General features: G+C 45.0%; 1 protein-coding gene across 1 annotated transcript; it reads right to left on the bottom strand.

Moving 5' to 3' along the window:
* Window positions 1–474: 474 nt before the first annotated feature.
* Window positions 475–15509, bottom strand: cnga2b (cyclic nucleotide gated channel subunit alpha 2b). The gene is made up of 6 exons (XM_060912348.1): window positions 15406–15509; window positions 13439–13549; window positions 13207–13362; window positions 10592–10699; window positions 9383–9489; window positions 475–2478 (listed from the first exon to the last, which is right to left on the bottom strand). Exons 1-6 carry the CDS (start codon window positions 15507–15509, stop codon window positions 1007–1009), a joined length of 2058 nt encoding a protein of 685 aa, XP_060768331.1. The 3' UTR covers window positions 475–1006.
* Between the last annotated feature and the right edge of the window lie 4188 nt (window positions 15510–19697).

The following is a 19697-nucleotide window of genomic DNA, read 5'->3' as shown; positions in this document are numbered from 1 at the left end:
GGCTGCACGGGAATAAAGTGATTGATAGCCTTTGGGATAAACTGGAACACTGACTGCAGCCCAGTGTTGTTCACGATGCTACATTTACTCTGTAGGTTTTAACACAGCTGTAACAACATTAAACCAGTGCATCTTTTATACTGCATAACATTCATGAAAAGCCTTGAAATTCCATTCAAATTCTCTTAAGAAATCAGATTCAGGTAGTTTGTCATTTACGCATGCTTTATTATGAACATATAGAACTTGCTTGTTGATTTCATAAATGGTTTCAGACATGAGGCAAAAGATGAGACAGTTAATTTCAGAACATTTCCAGTATGGTGTGAATCATTCACTTGTAACATGGGCAAAGAGCAACATACCCCAGTATTTGAGCTACGACACACATCTGGTTTCAAAACTGAATCTCTTAGTCAGAGCTGTTGCATGCTGAGATGCTTTTCCGCTCACCACGGTTGTAAAGAGTGATTATATGAGTTACTATATCCTTCCTGGCAGCTCAAACCAACCTGTCCATTTTCCTCTGACCTCTCTTATCAGCAAGGTGTTTGTTTCCACCCACAGAACTGTCGCTCACTCACTCAGTGTTTTTTCTTGAATTCTCGAGGCTGTTGTGCGTGAAAACCCCAGGAATATCAGCAGTTTCTGAAATACTCGAACCAGTCCATCTGGCTCAAACCAACACCCATGCCACAGTAAAAGAAAGTCACACTTCACGGTGAAATCACAATTTTCCCCATTCTGATGTTTGAACTTCGTGAATGTTAACTGAAGCTCTTGATTTGTATCTGCGTGAGTTTACGCATTGTGCTGCTGTCAAGGGATCGGCTGATTAGAGAACTGCATCAAACAGCAGGTGGGTGTAGGGGTGTTTCTAATAAAGGGGCCAGTGAGTGTATATACAAATACACATTCACACAAACACATGCAGTACATACAAAGGGTAAAAAGTAAAAATATTGAGCTTCATTACAATATGTAGCAAAACAGTTTGACAGCTGATTTACTTTTCCTCTTCAGAGTTCGGTTCATCTGAAGTCTGTGTGTGTGTTTCGGGTAGCGTGTGTATATCTGCTTGTGTATGTAGGTGTTTCGGAACACTGGCGTGTTCGGTTTCCGCCTCATTGTCCGACAGCAGCCCGAGTCCCGTGTGACACAGCTGCCTCTCGAGTGCTGTGATTCGTTGTTTGAGATGACGCTGCGTGCTTGTGAATTCCCCTAATAAGCGAGCGAATCGTGTCTGCAGGATATCCAGAGACGCATCCAAGCGTTCCACTCTGTCCTCTGTGTCTACGACGCCTAGCCCTCCAGATGATACGCTCTCATCCAAGAGGCCCTGCTTTCTCAGGATTTCCTTTCCGCGCTCTTCCAGAACCTTCTGAGCATCTGGATATTCAATCACAGCCTCCATTAGGTCATTTTTTGAGAGGCAGAAGAGGTCAGAGTAGCCAATACTACGTATGTTAGCCGTGCGCCGGTTGCCCATCTTGCTACCTTGAATGTTGAGGATGCTAATTTCGCCGAAACAACCGCCAGCGGTTAGCAATGCGAATTGCGTGACGCCATCATCCGCGACCACAGCTAGCTGCCCCTCTTTGATGATGTACATTTCCTTCCCAATATCACCCTTCCTGCAGATGTAGTCCCCAGGACTGTACACTTGAGGGCGGAGTTTCAGAACCAGCTCCACCAGTAGTCCAGCTTCACAGTCCTGAAAAATACGGACTTTCTTCAGTGTCTCCAGGTGGACGTTGATAGCGATTTCGGCCCTCAGCTTATCCGGAAGGTTCTTCAGCACCTCCTGCTCATCCACGGCTTTCTTGTTGGTCCAGAGGTAATCGAACCACTTGATGACACGCGTCTCGAGGGTGCGGTTGACCTTGCGGAAGTGCATGTAGTGCTTGATGGCGTCGATGCGTGCCTGGAACTCAGCCCTTGTCGCGTTCATGTTGGCAATCATGGAACCCACATTACCAACGATGGTGGCGAAGATCAGCACACCTACCAGGAAGTCAAAAACGACAAAGACGTACTCCTCATCCTTCACTGGAGGGGGCATTTCACCGATGGTGGTCAATGTTAGCGTGGACCAGTAGAAGCAGTACACATAGCAGAAGGCGAGTGTTTCGTTCTCGGCAGAATACACCCATGTATCCGAGCTGAGCCCCAGGGCCTTGGAAATGGCGTAATAGATGCACGCGTTCCAGTGGATGATGACTAGGATGTAGAGGACGAGGTTGCAAATGCGGAAGGCATTGGGGTAGTTGGTGCGTGTCTCGGTGCGATCAAAGAACTCGAACATGCGTGAGAAGTGGAGCAGGCGATTGAAGCGAAGTTGGGGTATGTACCCTGTGATGAAGAAGAGCAGCTCTGTTGGCAGGATGGACAGCACATCCAGTTTAAACTGCAGCGTGTAAATGTAGTTGTCTCTCAACTTAGCCAAGTCTTTTACCAGCAGACCTTGCTCAATGTATCCTGTGGAGGAAAAAAGATGGTCATTTCTTTCTCCAGATTTGCTCCCAAATTTGGTCTTGGCCAGTTCCCACCCACCGGACAACATCATCAGGTGAAGGCAAACACATGATTCCTCTGAGACACATGAAGCTAAAAAATGACTTGTGTCGATTGGCTAGGGTCATAGTGATTGACAAGGGAGAGAGAATATGCCCCTCCTACCCAGAGATCACAGCCAATGTTTTGTTGTCTCGGACGAATACAGTGGGACTTGAAAGTTTGTGAGCCCTTTAGAATTTTCTATATTTCTGCATAAATATGACCTAAAACATCATCAGATTTTCACACAAGTCCTAAAAGTAGATAAAGAGAACCCAGTTAAACAAATGAGACAAAAATATTAGACTTGGTCATTTATTTATTGAGGAAAATGATCCAATATTACATATCTGTGAGTGGCAAAAGTATGTGAACCTCTAGGATTAGCAGTTAATTTGAAGGTGAAATTACAGTCAGGTGATTTCAATCAATGGGATGGCAATCAGGTGTGAGTGGGCACCCTGTTTTATTTAAAGAACAGAGATCTATCAAAGTCTGATCTTCACAACACATGTTTGTGGAAGTGTATCATGGCACGAATAAAGGAGATTTCTGAAGACCTCAGAAAAAGCGTTGTTGATGCTCACCAGGCTGGAAAAGGTTACAAAACCATCTCTAAAGAGTTTGGACTCCAGCAATCCACAGTCAGACAGATTGTGTACAAATGGAGGAAATTCAAGACCATTGTTACCCTCCCCAGGAGTGGTCGACCAACAAAGATCACTCCAAGAGCAAGGCGTGTAAGAGTTGGCGAGGTCACAAAGGACCCCAGGGTAACTTCTAAGCAACCGAAGGCCTCTCTCACATTGGCTAATGTTAATGTTCATGAGTCCACCATCAGGAGAACACTGAACAACAATGGTGTGCATGCCAGGGTTGCAAGGAGAAAGCCGCTGCTCTCCAAAAAGAACATTGCTGCTCCTCTGCAGTTTGCTAAAGATCACATGGACAAGCCAGAAGGCTATTGGAAAAATGTTTTGTGGACGGATGAGACCAAAATATAACTTTTTGGTTTAAATGAGAAGCATTATGTTTGGAGAAAGGAGAACACTGCATTCCAACATAAGAACCTTATCCCATCTGTGGAACATGATGGTGGTAGTATCATGGTTTGGGCCTGTTTTGCTGCATCTGGGCCAGGACGGCTTGCCATCATTGATGGAACAATGAATTCTGAATTATACCAGCAAATTCTAAAAGAAAATGTCAGGACATCTGTCCATGAATTGAATCTCAAGAGAAGGTGGGTCATGCAGCAAGACAATGACCCTAAGCACACAAGTCGTTCTACCAAAGAATGGTTAAAGAAGAATAAAGTTAATGTTTTGGAATGGCCAAGTCAAAGTCCTGACCTTAATCCAGTGGAAATGTTGTGGAACGACCTGAAGCGAGCAGTTCATGTGAGGAAACCCACCAACATCCCAGAGTTGAAGCTGTTCTGTACGGAGGAATGGGCTAAAATTCTTCCAAGCCAGTGTGCAGGACTGATCAACAGTTATCGGAAACGTTTAGTTGCAGTTATTGCTGCACAGCTTACTTGTGTTTGGGTGCTGTGTGAGACGGCTGCCTCTCCAGTAGCTCTGTAGTTTTTAGTTCTTTAAACCTCTTTTTTCCACCTTTTTTTACTTTCTTACTCTTCTTACGAAGACATAGTGTGTTTTACTATATAACATGGATATATTTAACTTTAAGATGCAACCAGGAGCCAGTTTTCTCACTTATTTGAGAGAGGAGCTGCTGGCCCTGAAAACAATGGGACGAGCCGGGATACGACACCCTATCCCGGCCGAGCTGAGGAGGAAACCCAGGGGCTGCAAAGCTGGAGCTAAGCTAAAGGCTAGGCTAGCAGACAACCGGCGGCGCTACAAACCATCCATTCCCTCCGTTATCATGGGGAATGTGAACTCGCTGCCGAATAAAGTCGACGAGCTTTCCACTCTGAACAACCAGCGGATTTACCGGGAGAGCAGCTTATTTATCTTTACGGAGACATGGCTAACACACCTTGTACCGGATGCTAACGTGGACCTGCGGGGATTCACTGCTGTGAGAGCCGACAGAGACACTAACACGTGGGAAAAGCAAAGGTGGGGGACTCATCATTTATGTTAACAACCGCTGGTGTAACCTGGGACATATCTCCGTAAAGACAGTTTTATGTTGCCCGGACTTGGAGCTGCTAGCCGTTAGCCTGCGGCCATATTATCTGCCGAGGGAGTTCAGTCACGTGATCACCATCTGTGTTTACATCCCTCCGAGGGCAGACGCAGCTGCTGCATGTGAGAGGATTCACTCTGTCACAGCAAGGCTGCAGACACAGCACCCTGAGGCATTTATGATAATTCCTGGGGACTTTAATCACGCTACTTTGGACTCTACTTTGGCTGCTTTTTACCAGGCTGTGGATTGTCCAACAAGGAACAACAGGACAATAGAGATCTTGCATGTGACATCACAGCCGATCCAGATTGTAACAGACGCCATCTTGTCGGTCAAACGGCATATTTCCGCCTTCTACTTCTACTTCTGGTTCTACTTCTACTTTTTCTTCTGGAAAACCCTACTATATACAATTCTACTACAACGGCTGCGGCTACAAGCTCTACCTACCTGTGCACGTTTTTTATGTTTTTTGTGTGTATTTTTGCGTGTTGTTCGTCTGTACCGGACTTCAATATCCACTACAACCGTATGGACTTACTGGACATTGATTTCCAGCAGAAAATGACGGTTTGTAGCGATTTCCATCGCATGCACAACATTCCGGACGAGATAGCGAGACCAGCGGGGTCTCCGTGGATTGTTATCGGGTCTGGCAGGCGAAGGAGGCGGCGTCGGGAGCGGAAGCAAAAGCGAGGCTGCAGGCAGAGCCGGCCTGTTGACTAAGCTCAGAAAACAGCCACTCAAATCTCCACTGCCAAGCCCCTACCTCTCCAACGCCAGATCCATGGTAAACAAGACAGACGATTTGGAATTACAGCTGGAATTACCTTATTCTATTCTATTCTATTCTATTCTATAATCGGCTGGTCAGTACTATACTAGATACTACTGATATATCTAGTATCAGTACTAGTAATACTTAAGTGACTTACCCGTCCAATGAGGATTGTTATTTTCTTGTTTACAAGATGCCACATCTGAGGGCGGCTGACAAATCCTGAATTTCTGTAAAGATAACTGTCCAGAGATTTATAAGCATGCAGTGCTTCACCACTGAACAGCGAGGGAAAGTTAATGAGGTAATTATACACATCTGGGTATTCCACCTCTGGTAGTTCAATATCCACTGACACGGTCGTGAAAACTACGTCCGGTAAGCGATAAGGGTCACTAATCTGTAGGTCGTTTATTTTAGACATATATCTAATTATCTGTTCATTAGAAAAATGAGCCGTGTAGTCCGTCGGTTGAAATTGATCCATTTTGTATACGAGTGCAGCAGTATTCAGCTGTGTTTTTTACCGACAAGATGGCAGCTGTTTACATTCCGGTCACGTGACTGCAAGATCTCTATAGGCTTGCTGTATGCTAATATGAGGGATGCATACAGAGTCACACCCCTCCCCCCACTAGGGAAGTCTGACCACAACCTGGTTCTTCTACAGCTGAAGTACACCCCCCGGTTCAAAGGCAGCCTGCAACAACTAGCTCCATCAGGAGGTGGTCCCCTGAAATGGAAGATGCCCTCAGAGACTGCTATGACATCACGGACTGGGATGTGCTGCTAAGCCCACACACTGTGAGGACATAGAGGGGCTAACACATTGTCTGACAGATTACCTCAACTTCTGTGCAGATGTGGTCTCTCCCGCTAAGACTGTACGGTGTTACCCTAATAACAAGCCATGGGTAACACAGGAAGTCAAAGCTGTCCTCAACAGGAAGAAGGCCACCTTCAGGAGCAGGGATAGGGAGGCGATCACAGCAGGAGGTGTAACGCTGCGTGAGGGAAGCTAAGGACAGCTACAGGAGAAAGGTGGAGCAGAAGCTGAAGAACAGCATGAGGGAGGTCTGGGAAGGTGTGAAAACCATCACAGGCCACAATACAAAGACCAGAGTTGTTGAGGGGACAGTGGAGAGGGCGAACAAGTTGAATGACTTCTTCAATCGGTTCAACCAGCCCACGTCCCCCCCACCCTCTCCCTCACTGCAGCCATCTCTCCTTCTTCCCTCAACACACCTCCCCCCAGTCATCACAGCAGCCCCCTCCTCCCCCTCTTCCCCCACCTCAACGCAGACTCTTCTATGCGTTACTGCAGACCAGGTCAGAGGTCAACTGAGGAAGCTTCACTCCAGGAAGGCAGCAGGCCCGGACAAGGTGTCTCCACGACTACTGAAGACCTGCGCTGCTGAACTGGGTGAACCACTCCAACGCATCTTCAACCTTAGCCTGCAGCTGGGGAGAGTACCCACCCTCTCGAAGACATCATATATTGTTCCAGTTCCCAAAAAGAAATTGGGCCAGCGAGCTGAACGACTTCCGACCGGTGGCGCTCACTTCACATCTGATGAAGATGTTGGAGCAGCTCTTCCTCAGCCTCTTCAGACCCCAGGTACAACATGCCCAGGACTGTCTGCAGTTTGCGTACCGGGCAGGTGTTGGTGTGGAAGACGCCATCCTCTACCTGCTACACCGAGCCCACTCGCATCTGGATAAGGGAAATGGCACAGTGAGGATCCTCTTCTTGGACTTCACGAGTGCCTTCAACACCATCCATGCCCCTATTGCTTCAGGACAAACTGAACAGGATGCGAGTGGATCCCTGCCTGGTCACCTGGATCTCCAGCTACCTCACTGACAGGCCGCAGTACGTCAGGCTGAAGGACATCACGTCTGACACTGTAATTAGCAGCACCGGAGCACCCCAGGGCACGGTGCTGGCCCCTCTTCTCTTCACCCTGTACACCGCGGACTTCTGCTACAACTCGGAGCTGTGTCACATTCAGAAGTTTGCCGATGACACAGCCATCGTGGGGTGTATCAGGGACGACAGAGAGGAGGAGTATAGGAGCCTGGTGAGGGACTTTGCTGTGTGGTGCAACAGAAACCATCTGCAGCTCAACACCTCGAAGATCAAGGAGCTGGTCATTGACTTTGGGAGGTCCAGACCAAGGTCACGACCAGTTCTGATCGAGGAAGTCGAGGTGGAGGCTGTGGATTCCTACAAGTACCTCGGGCTGTGGCTGGACAGCAAGCTGGACTGAACTTGCAACACCAATCACTTATACAGGAAGGGACAGAGCAGGCTATACTTCCTTAGGAGGCTGCGGTCCTTTAACATCTGCAGGAAACTTCTGTGGATGTTCTATCAGTCTGTGGTCGCCAGTGTCCTGTTTTACACCGTGGTGTGCTGGGGGGGCAGCACATACAAGAAGGACACATCCAGGCTGGACAAACTGATCAGGCGGGCCGGCTCTGTGGTCGGCATGAAGCTGGACTCTCTGGTGACGGTGGCAGAGAAGAGGTCTATGGACAAACTATTGAACATCATGGACGATGCCAGTCACCCTCTGCACACCGTCATCAGCAACCAGAGGAGCCTGTTCAGTGACAGAATGCTCCTTCCCAAGCGCAGGACGAACAGACTCAAAAACTCCTTTGTCCCTCACGCCATCAGACTGTACAACTCCTCTCTGGGGGGGAGGAGGGGTAACAGGAGGACAGAGGACAGGAAGGAGCAGTAGCCTAGCCTGACAATAAGCAATACCGGACAATGTGCAATATAATGTGCAATAAGGGCGGCACAGTGGTGTAGTGGTTAGCGCTGTCGCCTCACAGCAAGAAGGTCCTGGGTTCGAGCCCCAGGGCCGGCGAGGGCCTTTCTGTGCAGAGTTTGCATGTTCTCCCCGTGTCCGCGTGGGTTTCCTCCGGGTGCTCCGGTTTCCCCCACAGTCCAAAGACATGCAGGTTAGGTTAACTGGTGACTCTAAATTGACCGTAGGTGTGAATGTGAGTGTGAATGGTTGTCTGTGTCTATGTGTCAGCCCTGTGATGACCTGGCGACTTGTCCAGGGTGTACCCCGCCTTTCACCCGCAGTCAGCTGGGATAGGATCCAGCTTGCCTGCGACCCTGTAGAAGGATAAAGCGGCTAGAGATAATGAGATGAGATGAGATGTGCAATATAAAGTGCAATATCTTTTCTGCTCCCCCCCCACACACACTTACCCTAACCCCACTTCTCCCCCCCTCCCCTTCCTCTTTTCCCCATATCTTATTCTTTTATATTTGTATATGTAAATACTTAATTTATTTTAATTTATCTAGAAGTTTTTCTCTATTTCTTTTCTCTGTTTATCTGTAATGATGCTGCTGGAATCTTAATTTCCCTGAGGGAACCCGCCCAAAGGGATCAATAAAGTTTTATCTAATCTAATCTAATCTAATCTAATCTAATCTAATCTAATCTAATCTAATCTAATCTAATAAGGGGATCACACCAGATACTGAAAGCAAACATTCACATACTTTTGCCACTCACAGATATGTAATATTGGATCATTTTCCTCAATAAATAAATGACCAAGTCTAATATTTTTGTCTCATTTGTTTAACTGGGTTCTCTTTATCTACTTTTAAGACTTGTGTGAAAATCTGATGATGTTTTAGATCATATTTATGCAGAAATATAGAAAATTCTAAAGGGTTCACAAACTTTCAAGCACCACTATAGCTGTGGCATCGCCGTAATCTCCAGATGACACTTTTCTGTTGCGCCACTTCACAGAAAAAGATGAAAATTTTATGACACCCAGCGTTATTTTACTCCTGTTAGCCTTCTGCTTCACAGTATATATGTTTCAAATTGTTCAATTTCCTTGTACCTGTCCTCAGTCGGATGAAGGTGTCCAAAATGTAAATGAAGTCACAAATGTAATCCAGCCCCACCCACAGGAAGAAGTTCTCATCTTGGAGTTCATCAAAACACGCTCTACAGAGAACGAAAGTAAAAAGTGTGTTAAAAATTTGAGTCTTGCTTAGTTTTCTACAGATGTGTGAGATCACACAACCTTGCAGCTAGCTACAGAGTTTCACTAGTTTTTTAGCTTTCGTGAAATTTTCGTTGGTTTTTTTTTAGGACTACATTGACGAGATTATATATTTTTATGTAAATTCTTATACATTTTTATTGTGATAAAAATGATCAGTGAATCAATCAACTCCACACAATCTGACATTTTTCAACCAGAGTTGCATTTTCATTGTGATTTATTTTTAATCCTTTGCTAATGTTCGGCAATTACACGTCATATGAAACTTGGGCTCGCAAAAAAAAAGGAGTGACAGAAAGTTTCTTGAGATTATTTTTAGTGTGATATTTTGGTTGAAATGGAACGGCAGATGGTCCGTCTCTCTGAGGACGTGTCTGTCTGCGTCCATCAGTAGAGCCAGAAAGCGTATCTGCTTCGTTTCTCCTATTAGTCACGCTCATAGTTTTTACACACACATATGATCATTCTCTTAGAAAACAGTTTCTCACACTCCATATCACAATCTAACAGCAACAATGTCATAAAAAAGAGGCTAATAAAAGTATACAGTAATAGCGACATATAGTTTAATGCTATAATGATTTCAACAAGAAGGGAAGATTACTTTAAGTATCAGAATAATGAATAATTATGTAAATAATTATCAAAACAAAAAATCTCTTTTTTAAAGTTACCGAGACTAGAAAACATGCGGCGGACCCGCTGGACACACCCCTGTGAACTCGCCGTTGCTATAGAAACAATAACGTATCAGAACGAGTGCGTTAGCATACTGTGATTCGCAGCTGTGCTACATTACAGAAAATTTATGAACACCTTACGACCAATCAGAATCCAGCATTCATCAGCACTGTGTTGTAAATAAAGGACACGGAAAACATTTCGTAATAAATCATATTTTATTCAATAATAATCTGTAATTGATGTCATACTGTGGTTAATATCAATTAATTAGATCTTAGTAAATGTATATTAAATAACCGGTCCTCTGAATGAGTTAGAAATATTCTTTTTAATAATTTACGTATAAAAAGTTGTTACCTGGCAACCAGCATGACCCAGTTATAGAGTGAAGCCAAGGCGATGAAGAACAGCCAATAATAATACGTATCATCAGATTGGGACACGATGAAGCCCTCCCACCTCTGCCTACACACACACACACACACACACACACACACACACACACACACAGAGCATTGTTTCATATCTTCATGTTGTCGATGAGCAGGAACATGTTTGGCGTCGGAACAAATGGAGCTTTGAATGAAGATAAGTTTAAAGCCTCCAGTTGAGGTTTTGTACTAAACGTGTGTGTATGGAAATGATCAGAGTGGCATCTGCTCAGTGGGCTTTGTGGTGTTCAGTGTGATATCTGTAAACATGGACAAAAAGGACAAATTCGCAGACAGTCAGCTAGGGGGCGTGGCCTAAACATTTGAAACGGTGTTGATGGTCTATTTGCATGATGCTTAAAGTGCTGATGACACGTTTTTGACATCTTTGGGGATGTTTTCTCATCTCATCTCATTATCTGTAGCCGCTTTATCCTTCTACAGGGTCGCAGGCAAGCTGGAGCCTATCCCAGCTGACTACGGGTGAAAGGCGGGGTACACCCTGGACAAGTCGCCAGGTCATCACAGGGCTGACACATAGACACAGACAACCATTCACACTCACATTCACACCGTACGGTCAATTTAGAGTCACCTGTTAACCTAACCTGCATGTCTTTGGACTGTGGGGGAAACCGGAGCACCCGGAGGAAACCCACGCGGACACGGGGAGAACATGCAAACTCCGCACAGAAAGGCCCTCGCCGGCCACGGGGCTCGAACCCAGGACCTTCTTGCTGTGAGGCGACAGCGCTAACCACTACACCACCGTGCCGCCTGGTGATGTTTTATAACATAAAAAGTAATTCCCGATGATCCATATATTAATTCACGAAGGCGCCTATTTTACAAGTTATGATAAAAAACGCGGCTATTTGGGCAAATTTGACGGGGCTGCAGCACCCAGGAGACGAATGAGGAGGAGGGGCTATATGACGTCATCGAAAGAATCTTCCTCCTCACTTACCAGTTTGTTGTTGATGCGACAGGTGTTCAGTTTATCATTATTAGTATTATTATTATACATTATATATATATATATATATATATATATATATATATATATATATATATATATATATTAGTTATTATGCCTTCGCGTTGTGTTGCCAGCTTTTGCTCCAAAACCCACAAGGATGGGGTAAGTTTATTCAAGTTTCCCAGAGATCCCGAGCTGCATGCGAAGTGGGTGAAGCAAGTCAGGCGCACTCGTGACAAGTGGGAGCCCTCACCAACATCCGTCCTGTGCTCTGAACACTTCGATTTGGATTGTTTTGACACCCTTCCCAGCTTAAAAGAATCTCTTGGGTGTTCAGTTCAGCACAAACGTGTGTTGCTGCCATCAGCAGTGCCTACAGTATTCCGGAGGGGGTCTACTAGTAGCTATGCCAGATCCAGCAGTCGCCTGGGACAAGCCGACTCCTCCAAAGACAGTCCTCCTGTCAGAACATGTGTTGAGAAACGACATAAGATAAAGGTACGTAGAGCTATAGAGTGCTCTGACATGATGCTAAAAATAGTAACCATGCGGTCTGCGCGGCCATCTTGGAAGTGACTCGCTCCAGAGCGCTCATAGAGTACACATCATAGAGTACACATTCATGATAATCATAAATGTAATCATAAAGTCGGCGTGATATCAGTCATGTATTTGCTTGTGAAAGCTTGCGGCTTTCATGTAACTGCCGCCTAGCAACGAGAGGCAAAGGGTAAAGAGGGTAGGCTATCATAGATTCTATTCGGAAGAGATCAATACATGATTGCTTAAAAATGAGGTATTTTAACAATTTGCATCTGTTTTGTGATTATCGTGACACTTGTGTGTTCTATAGAACTGTATGTCTTATCAGCACATCGAGGATCTTCCACCGGAGGCTTTAGCAAGAACTCGTAGCAACACTACACTTTACCCTTTGCCATGCGTTGTTAGGGAACGGTAGCAAGTACCCCGATGACCGACTTCAAGAATATGTAGAAAAAATTTAGAAATTATACTTTCCAAAAGTCATTTGAGCTTAGTGTATTGCATTTCCATTTATATTGTAGGTTCTTGCTGATGTTTTTGCGGAGTGTGACGCAGCTGCTGAATCAGAAGCTGCAGAGTTTGTATGTACTAGTTGTGAACATTCACATTATTATCAATCTCATTTATTTAAAATCAGATAAAATCAAGCCATCATGATCACTGCTTAAAGTACCAGTATTTGGTTGTTGAAGAGCTAGCACTAGAGAGTTCACCGGCGTTTTCATGCGCCATTTCCATTGAGTAGAACAGCCAGTGAACCGCAGCGTGTTCTTCCGCTGACATCACAGCATGGCCGCGAGCCACGGACCCAGCTTTCTTGCGCTGTGCAATTAAAAGTTGGATATTCGCGTAACAACAGCTTCTTTTCACGTAATTATAACAGAAATCTAACATGTTTGCCATGTTGTATAGTTTATTTAAGAAATTGCATAGAGTCATGTTCGTGTCATCAGCTCTTTAAATGGAAAGTACATTGAATGTAGACCGTGTGTGTGTGTGTGTGTATGTGTGTGTACTTGAAGGTTTTCTTGGGAGCTTCTGCAGGAGCAGCTGATTGGTCGTTTACAGGCTGGGGCCCACGGAATCGCTCAAGAAAAGAGTCGGGCCGCTGCTCCTCCTCGACCAGACTCTTATGAGCCCATTCTCTCAGAGACACCACCAGATTCACCAATCTGAGAGAGAAGGGCAAGTTTTATAAATGTGTGTGTGTGCACGTGCATGTGTGTGTGTGTGTGTGTGTGTGTGTACCTGGATAAAGGTTTCCTCTGTCTGAAGGCCTCGAGCATTTCTGCACTTGGAAGCTCGAGAGCAGCGACACGCTGCAGCTCTGAACACGTATCATCATCATCTCCATCAGTCCTGCAGACAGAAAGAGACACAGAAGCCCCTTTCACATCCGAAATTCATGATTGTACAAGGTAAAAACAACATGGAATAGATCACGAATTTTCATTCCCACTCAGTATTCCATAACGGAAAAGTAACGGATGTCATGTATTCCCACCCAACTGGATTTAACAGAATGCCCTCAAGTATCAACCACATGAGACCAGATATACTGTAGTGAAAAGCCAAAGCTGAGACAAGAGCTCGTTAGCAACACGGCACGAGTCGAGCTGCATCACGTCTCTGTTGAGTCTCTTCCTGTTTCTGAACATTTGTTTTGTTCCAGTAAAGACTGTTTATAACATTTTTGCTGATACAGTGGGACGCCGTGTCCTCCGACTCGCTCAAGCATATAAGCCTCGAATTACAGTTGCCACATGACCTCACACACCTGCTTTCACTTTCACTGATTACTCTCCTGATTTCAACCCCGCCTTCTCTTAGTTTGTCTCGTGTCTGTTTTTATTCTCCATACTGATGCTTGTCGTGTTCCTCACAGCTACTGTGGTGTTTTCATGCCTGGAGTTTTTTGTTTCTTTGACTGTCCTGTGGAAATAAAAGGTTTCTGCACTCAGCTCTGTCTCCGCCCCTCAACCCTGATAATCATATTAATGTCAAAATCCCACAGAGAGAGAGAGAGAGAGAGAGAACATTCATACTTTTCTGCATTAATGCTCCATCACAGAAGTGTAAGTTACCTTTGCCAAGGGCACTGACCCAACTCCATACTATGACACGCCCTGGCTTTTGGACTTGTTCCTGGTAACAGTCTGGATGGTCCTTTTCGTCTTCAGAACACATGGAGTCCATTTATTCCAAAAAAGACCTGGAATACTGATTCGTCTGAGTACAATACACGTTCCCACTGTGTGATGGTCCATCCCAGACGCCTCCGAGCTCAGAGAAGTCGACGGCACTTCTGGACACAGCTAACATACGACTTCCTTTTTGCACAGTAAAATCTTTTTGTGGATGTAACTCTGTATTGGAGCTTGATAAAGGTTTTCCAAAGTAATCCCGAGTCCATGTGGTTCTATCAGTTGTAGATGAATGACGGTTCTTGATGCAGTGAGGGATCGGAGATCACGGGGGTTCAGGTTAGGCTTGAGCCCTTTACCCTTTACACACTGAAATTCCTCCAGATTCCTTGAGTTGTTTAATGATATTATGCACCATTGAGGGTGAAATATCCAAATCCCTTCATATCTTTCTTTCAGGAACATTGTTTTTAAACATTTCAATAATTTTCTCACGCATTTGTTGACAAACTGGAGATCCTCGGCCCGTCTTTACTCCTCAAAGACTCAGCCTTTCCTGGAGACTGATTTTGTCCCAAATCATGATTACAGTCACCTGTTTCAAATCACATTATTATTTAATTGTTTTACCTCATTACTCGCTCTAAATTTCCCCATCCCAACTTTTTTTTTTGGAATGAAACGCAGGAATGGATGGATATCTCATCTCATCTCATTATCTGTAGCCGCTTTATCCTTCTACAGGGTCGCAGGCAAGCTGGAGCCTATCCCAGCTGACTACGGGCGAAAGGCGGGGTACACCCTGGACAAGTTGCCAGGTCATCACAGGGCTGACACATAGACACAGACAACCATTCACACTCACATTCACACCTACGCTCAATTTAGAGTCACCAGTTAACCTAACCTGCATGTCTTTGGACTGTGGGGGAAACCAGAGCACCCGGAGGAAACCCACGCGGACCAAATAAATTAATAACAATGACAAAAGAAAGAAACAAACAGGACAACGAAAGAAGCAAAAGACACAAAACAAACAAATAAATAATGAAGTTCTGAAGATGTTCTGACCTGCTGATGGCGCTTTCAGCTCGTTCGGGTTCATCCTCCAGTCGGCTTCTCACAGAGAGACGGTGGGAGGACACAGAGCGCTCAACTGCAGCCTGAACCGTCATCCTGCATGCACGCGCACACGCACACACACACACACGCACACACACACACACACAGAGTAGGTTAGATAAGGTGCAGTGTGTGTTGAGGGAATTTGCTGCTCAGTACAACAACAATCTGCTCCCTGGAGCTGTAGTGACTATAGTGATAACCTCAATCTTCTAAATAACACACACACACACACACACAAGCTGTGGATGGACGGATGAATAAACAGAGAACAGATGAGAGGCTCAAACTAAAAATAAGTGTGCCAATTAGGTTCTCGGTCCTGTACATGTCCTACATTATTTTTGAGTTGAGAAGAAATACATGTTTATATGTTGTTTCATGGGCGGCACGGTGGTGTAGTGGTTAGCGCTGTCGCCTCACAGCAAGAAGGTCCGGGTTCGAGCCCCGTGGCCGGCGAGGGCCTTTCTGTGCGGAGTTTGCATGTTCTCCCCGTGTCCGCGTGGGTTTCCTCCGGGTGCTCCGGTTTCCCCCACAGTCCAAAGACATGCAGGTTAGGTTAACTGGTGACTCTAAATTGAGCGTAGGTGTGAATGTGAGTGTGAATGGTTGTCTGTGTCTATGTGTCAGCCCTGTGATGACCTGGCGACTTGTCCAGGGTGTACCCCGCCTTTCACCCGTAGTCAGCTGGGATAGGATCCAGCTTGCCTGCGACCCTGTAGAACAGGATAAAGCGGCTACAGATAATGAGATGAGATGTTTCATTTTTTCATCCAAGAAAATAAAACATAACTCGAGCAAGTTGATGATTTTTTTGTAGTAACTTTTTAAATATTACATTAACTTGAAATTTTTCTGTTACTTTGATTGAAGTTTTTTTTTCTCCCCCACTTCCATCGCACACCTCAGGACAGTTCCTGAGCCAGAGCGATGAAAATCATCAACAACTCACCACACTGAAACTTCTTCCTTCTGGCAGAAATATTATATATGATTATCAAAAGAACCAGACACAGGAATAGTTTCTTCTCACTGGCCATCAAACTCATGGGTCTTAAAGACACTGATTCACTAAATGTGACTCGGATTTGTAGTAACTTGCTGATTATTTGGACAGAGAAGATGATGTTTTCTTCAAAAGATGGATGGACAGAGATGATGATGTTTTATTTGAGAGATGGATGGATGGACAGAGAAGCTGATGTTTTATTTGAGGGATGGATGGACAGAGAAGATGATGTTTTCTTCAAAAGATGGATGGACAGAGATGATGATGTTTTATTTGAGAGATGGATGGATGGACGGACAGAGAAGATTATGTTTTCTTCAAAAGATGGATGGACAGAGATGTTTTATTTGAGAGATGGATGGATGGACGGACAGAGAAGATGTTTTATTCGAGAGATGGATGGATGGACAGAGAAGAAGTTTTACTCAATGGATGGATAGATGGATGGATGCAGTTTTAAGGGATATTAATCAGATATTGATAAAAAAGGTTAATATGGGCAGAATGCGGGCGGCACGGTGGTGTAGTGGTTAGCGCTGTCGCCTCACAGCAAGAAGGTCCTGGGTTCGAGCCCCGGGGCCGGCGAGGGCCTTTCTGTGTGGAGTTTGCATGTTCTCCCCGTGTCCGCGTGGGTTTCCTCCGGGTGCTCCGGTTTCCCCCACAGTCCAAAGACATGCAGGTTAGGTTAACTGGTGACTCTAAATTGACCGTAGGTGTGAATGTGAGTGTGAATGGTTGTCTGTGTCTATGTGTCAGCCCTGTGATGACCTGGCGACTTGTCCAGGGTGTACCCCGCCTTTCGCCCGTAGTCAGCTGGGATAGGCTCCAGCTTGCCTGCGACCCTGTAGAAGGATAAAGCGGCTAGAGATAATGTGATGTGATGTGATGTGATGGGCAGAATGAATGAGAGATGAACAGATCGACAAACAGACAGAGATAGATGGATGGACGGATCGATGATGCAGTGTTTCGTTGAATGTTGAACAATGTTTTCCAAATTAGTTTGTCATTAAGGGAACTCCAGACTGCACACAGAAACATCCCCAGAGAGAGGAAGAGAGAGAGAGAGAGAGACACACACACACACATGTCTCAGGAGAAACTCACTGCTGACAACCGACTCGTTCACACCAACACACACCAAGTCAGTGGTGAGGATGAAACTCTGCTGATGAACCGGATTCACTGCGTTAATGTTTTGTTGATTTTTGTATTTTATTGTTATTTTATCATCATCAGTGTTACAGATGGATTAGAGACATGAAACATTAAAGCTGAACTCCTGTGGTATAAAAATAAATGGACACACACACACACACACACACACACACACCTCTGGCACAATCCATAAACCTGAACAGTAAATACCACAGTGTGAAACAGGCCGTGTGTGTGTGTGTGTGTGTGCTGCTTACCTGGTGCTGATGCCGGTGTGTGTTTCTGTGTGTGCTCTTCAGGATAACAAGACACACAGTGATGTTAAAGAAAACAAACTGACTTTCCACTTCACTGCATTACACACTTCCATCCTGACCGCCAGCAAACATCCACAGTGTGTTCACAACACAACACTCAACACAGCTCTGTGCTCACTTCACAACTCAGAGAGAGAGAGAGAGAGAGATGAAGGGAGAGGGGGAGGAGTTAATATTTCCTCATTGAGGAAATATTTAATAATTAATATTTTCCACTCAAACAAGTGAAGAAAACACCGACAAGAAATTTCTCTTATTATTATTATCATCATCATCAACTCAGATTAGGGAGGAAAAGTAAAAAGAGTTAAGCAAAAAAACAGTCAATAGAAAAGACATGGAGAAAGGAAGAATATATTGTGGAAAGGAAGAAAAAAAGATGGCAGATATTGGAAAAGAAAGAACAAAAGAAAAAAGGAAGGAAGAATGAGGTCTGGAAGTCAAGAAGGAAGTAAAGAAAGAAAAAGAATGGATTGAAAAAAGAAAGAAGTGAACAGGGTATATATTGGAAAAAATGAAAGGAAGAAAAAAAGGAAGAAGTACAGAAGTCAAGAAGAAAGTAAAGAGTCAATTGAGTAGCATTTGAAAAAAGTAAAGAAACACAATAAGGCACTCAGCTAACTCTCTCTCTCTCTCTCTCTCTCTCTCTCTCTCTCACCATTCTACCAGAGGTGGGTCAGATCGTGTTTTGTTTACTCCGTTACATGAACTGAAGTAACTTTTCTTCCAGTAAACTGGACTTCTTGACTCTGTGCTGCTCAGGGGCCTCATGTACAAAGACCTGCGTGGATTTCCCACTAAATATGTGCGCACGTCAAAATCGGGAAATTTGCGTACGACCAAAAAAATCCGGATGTATCAATCAGTGCGTACGAAGGTTTCCACGCACTCTCCTGTTGTACATCCCAATCAACATGGAATTCGGCGCACATGCACAAGCCCCGTTCCCCGCCCCGTCTCCTCCCTCAATTATTCCACACTGAATATGTTAATTAGTATAAATAGACCTGCAGTAAGGCCCGCGTTAGGTAAAAGACATGGCGAAATCTCGAAAAAGAAATTTCACAGATTGCGACGTGGAGGCGCTGATTTCGGAGGTAAGACACAAGATCTTGTTCGGAAGCCTCTCCTCCGGAATCAGCACCAAAACCAAACGTCTGAATTGGGAGCAAATAACTAATGTCATCAATCAAGTCGGGGCCAACAATCGATCCACAGCCGACATTAAAAAAAATGGTCGGACATCAAAGTAGATGTGAAAAGGAGGATGGCTGCGCAGCACAGGAGCGCAATGAAGACGGGTGGCGGGCCGGGGGTCGAGGCCCTCTCCCCTTTCGACCAGAGGGTGACCGCGGTCCTTGGTGACCATGCATTAGTCGGCGTGGTTCCACCCGAAGAGGGGGACTCCGACTTGGCCCAGCAGGATCTCACAGGTGCTGTAATCATTTTCATACAGGGCGTCCCGAAAAATGTAGCCTATACTCTAAATCGCCATAAAGTATGTGTGAACTGAAATCCCTGCCTTTAGCACAGTGTAATAGAATTCACATACATCACTTAATTGTTCTGTCACCTCCAATTAAAGTGATGTTCAAAGTGTATGCTATGAGACATGCAGCGGTCACTGATTGTATGCCACTGAATGTGAATGTAGCCTATACCAAGATAACGGTATGATTCGCATCGTCCGCAGTGCCTGCGCCACAATGAGTGTCTATTTGAGTTACATGGGTTTTGAAAACAAAAAAACACCTTTA

This window comes from Neoarius graeffei, chromosome 28, assembly GCF_027579695.1.
Source record: "Neoarius graeffei isolate fNeoGra1 chromosome 28, fNeoGra1.pri, whole genome shotgun sequence".
Lineage (NCBI taxonomy): Eukaryota > Metazoa > Chordata > Actinopteri > Siluriformes > Ariidae > Neoarius > Neoarius graeffei.
This window is presented reverse-complemented; position numbering and strand designations above follow the sequence as displayed.

What these genes read in the sequence shown, in the direction of transcription:
- cnga2b (XM_060912348.1), bottom strand. Translation starts at nt 15,509, where the DNA reads ATGACGGTTCAGGCTGCAGTTGAGCGCTCTGTGTCCTCCCACCGTCTC. An exon ending in GCTGAAAGCGCCATCAGCAG is followed by an intron (nt 13,550 to 15,405) that starts GTCAGAACATCT and finishes TTCTGTCTGCAG; the next exon opens with GACTGATGGAGATGATGATG. An exon ending in CTTCATCCGACTGAGGACAG is followed by an intron (nt 2,479 to 9,382) that starts GTACAAGGAAAT and finishes TTTCCTCCACAG; the next exon opens with GATACATTGAGCAAGGTCTG.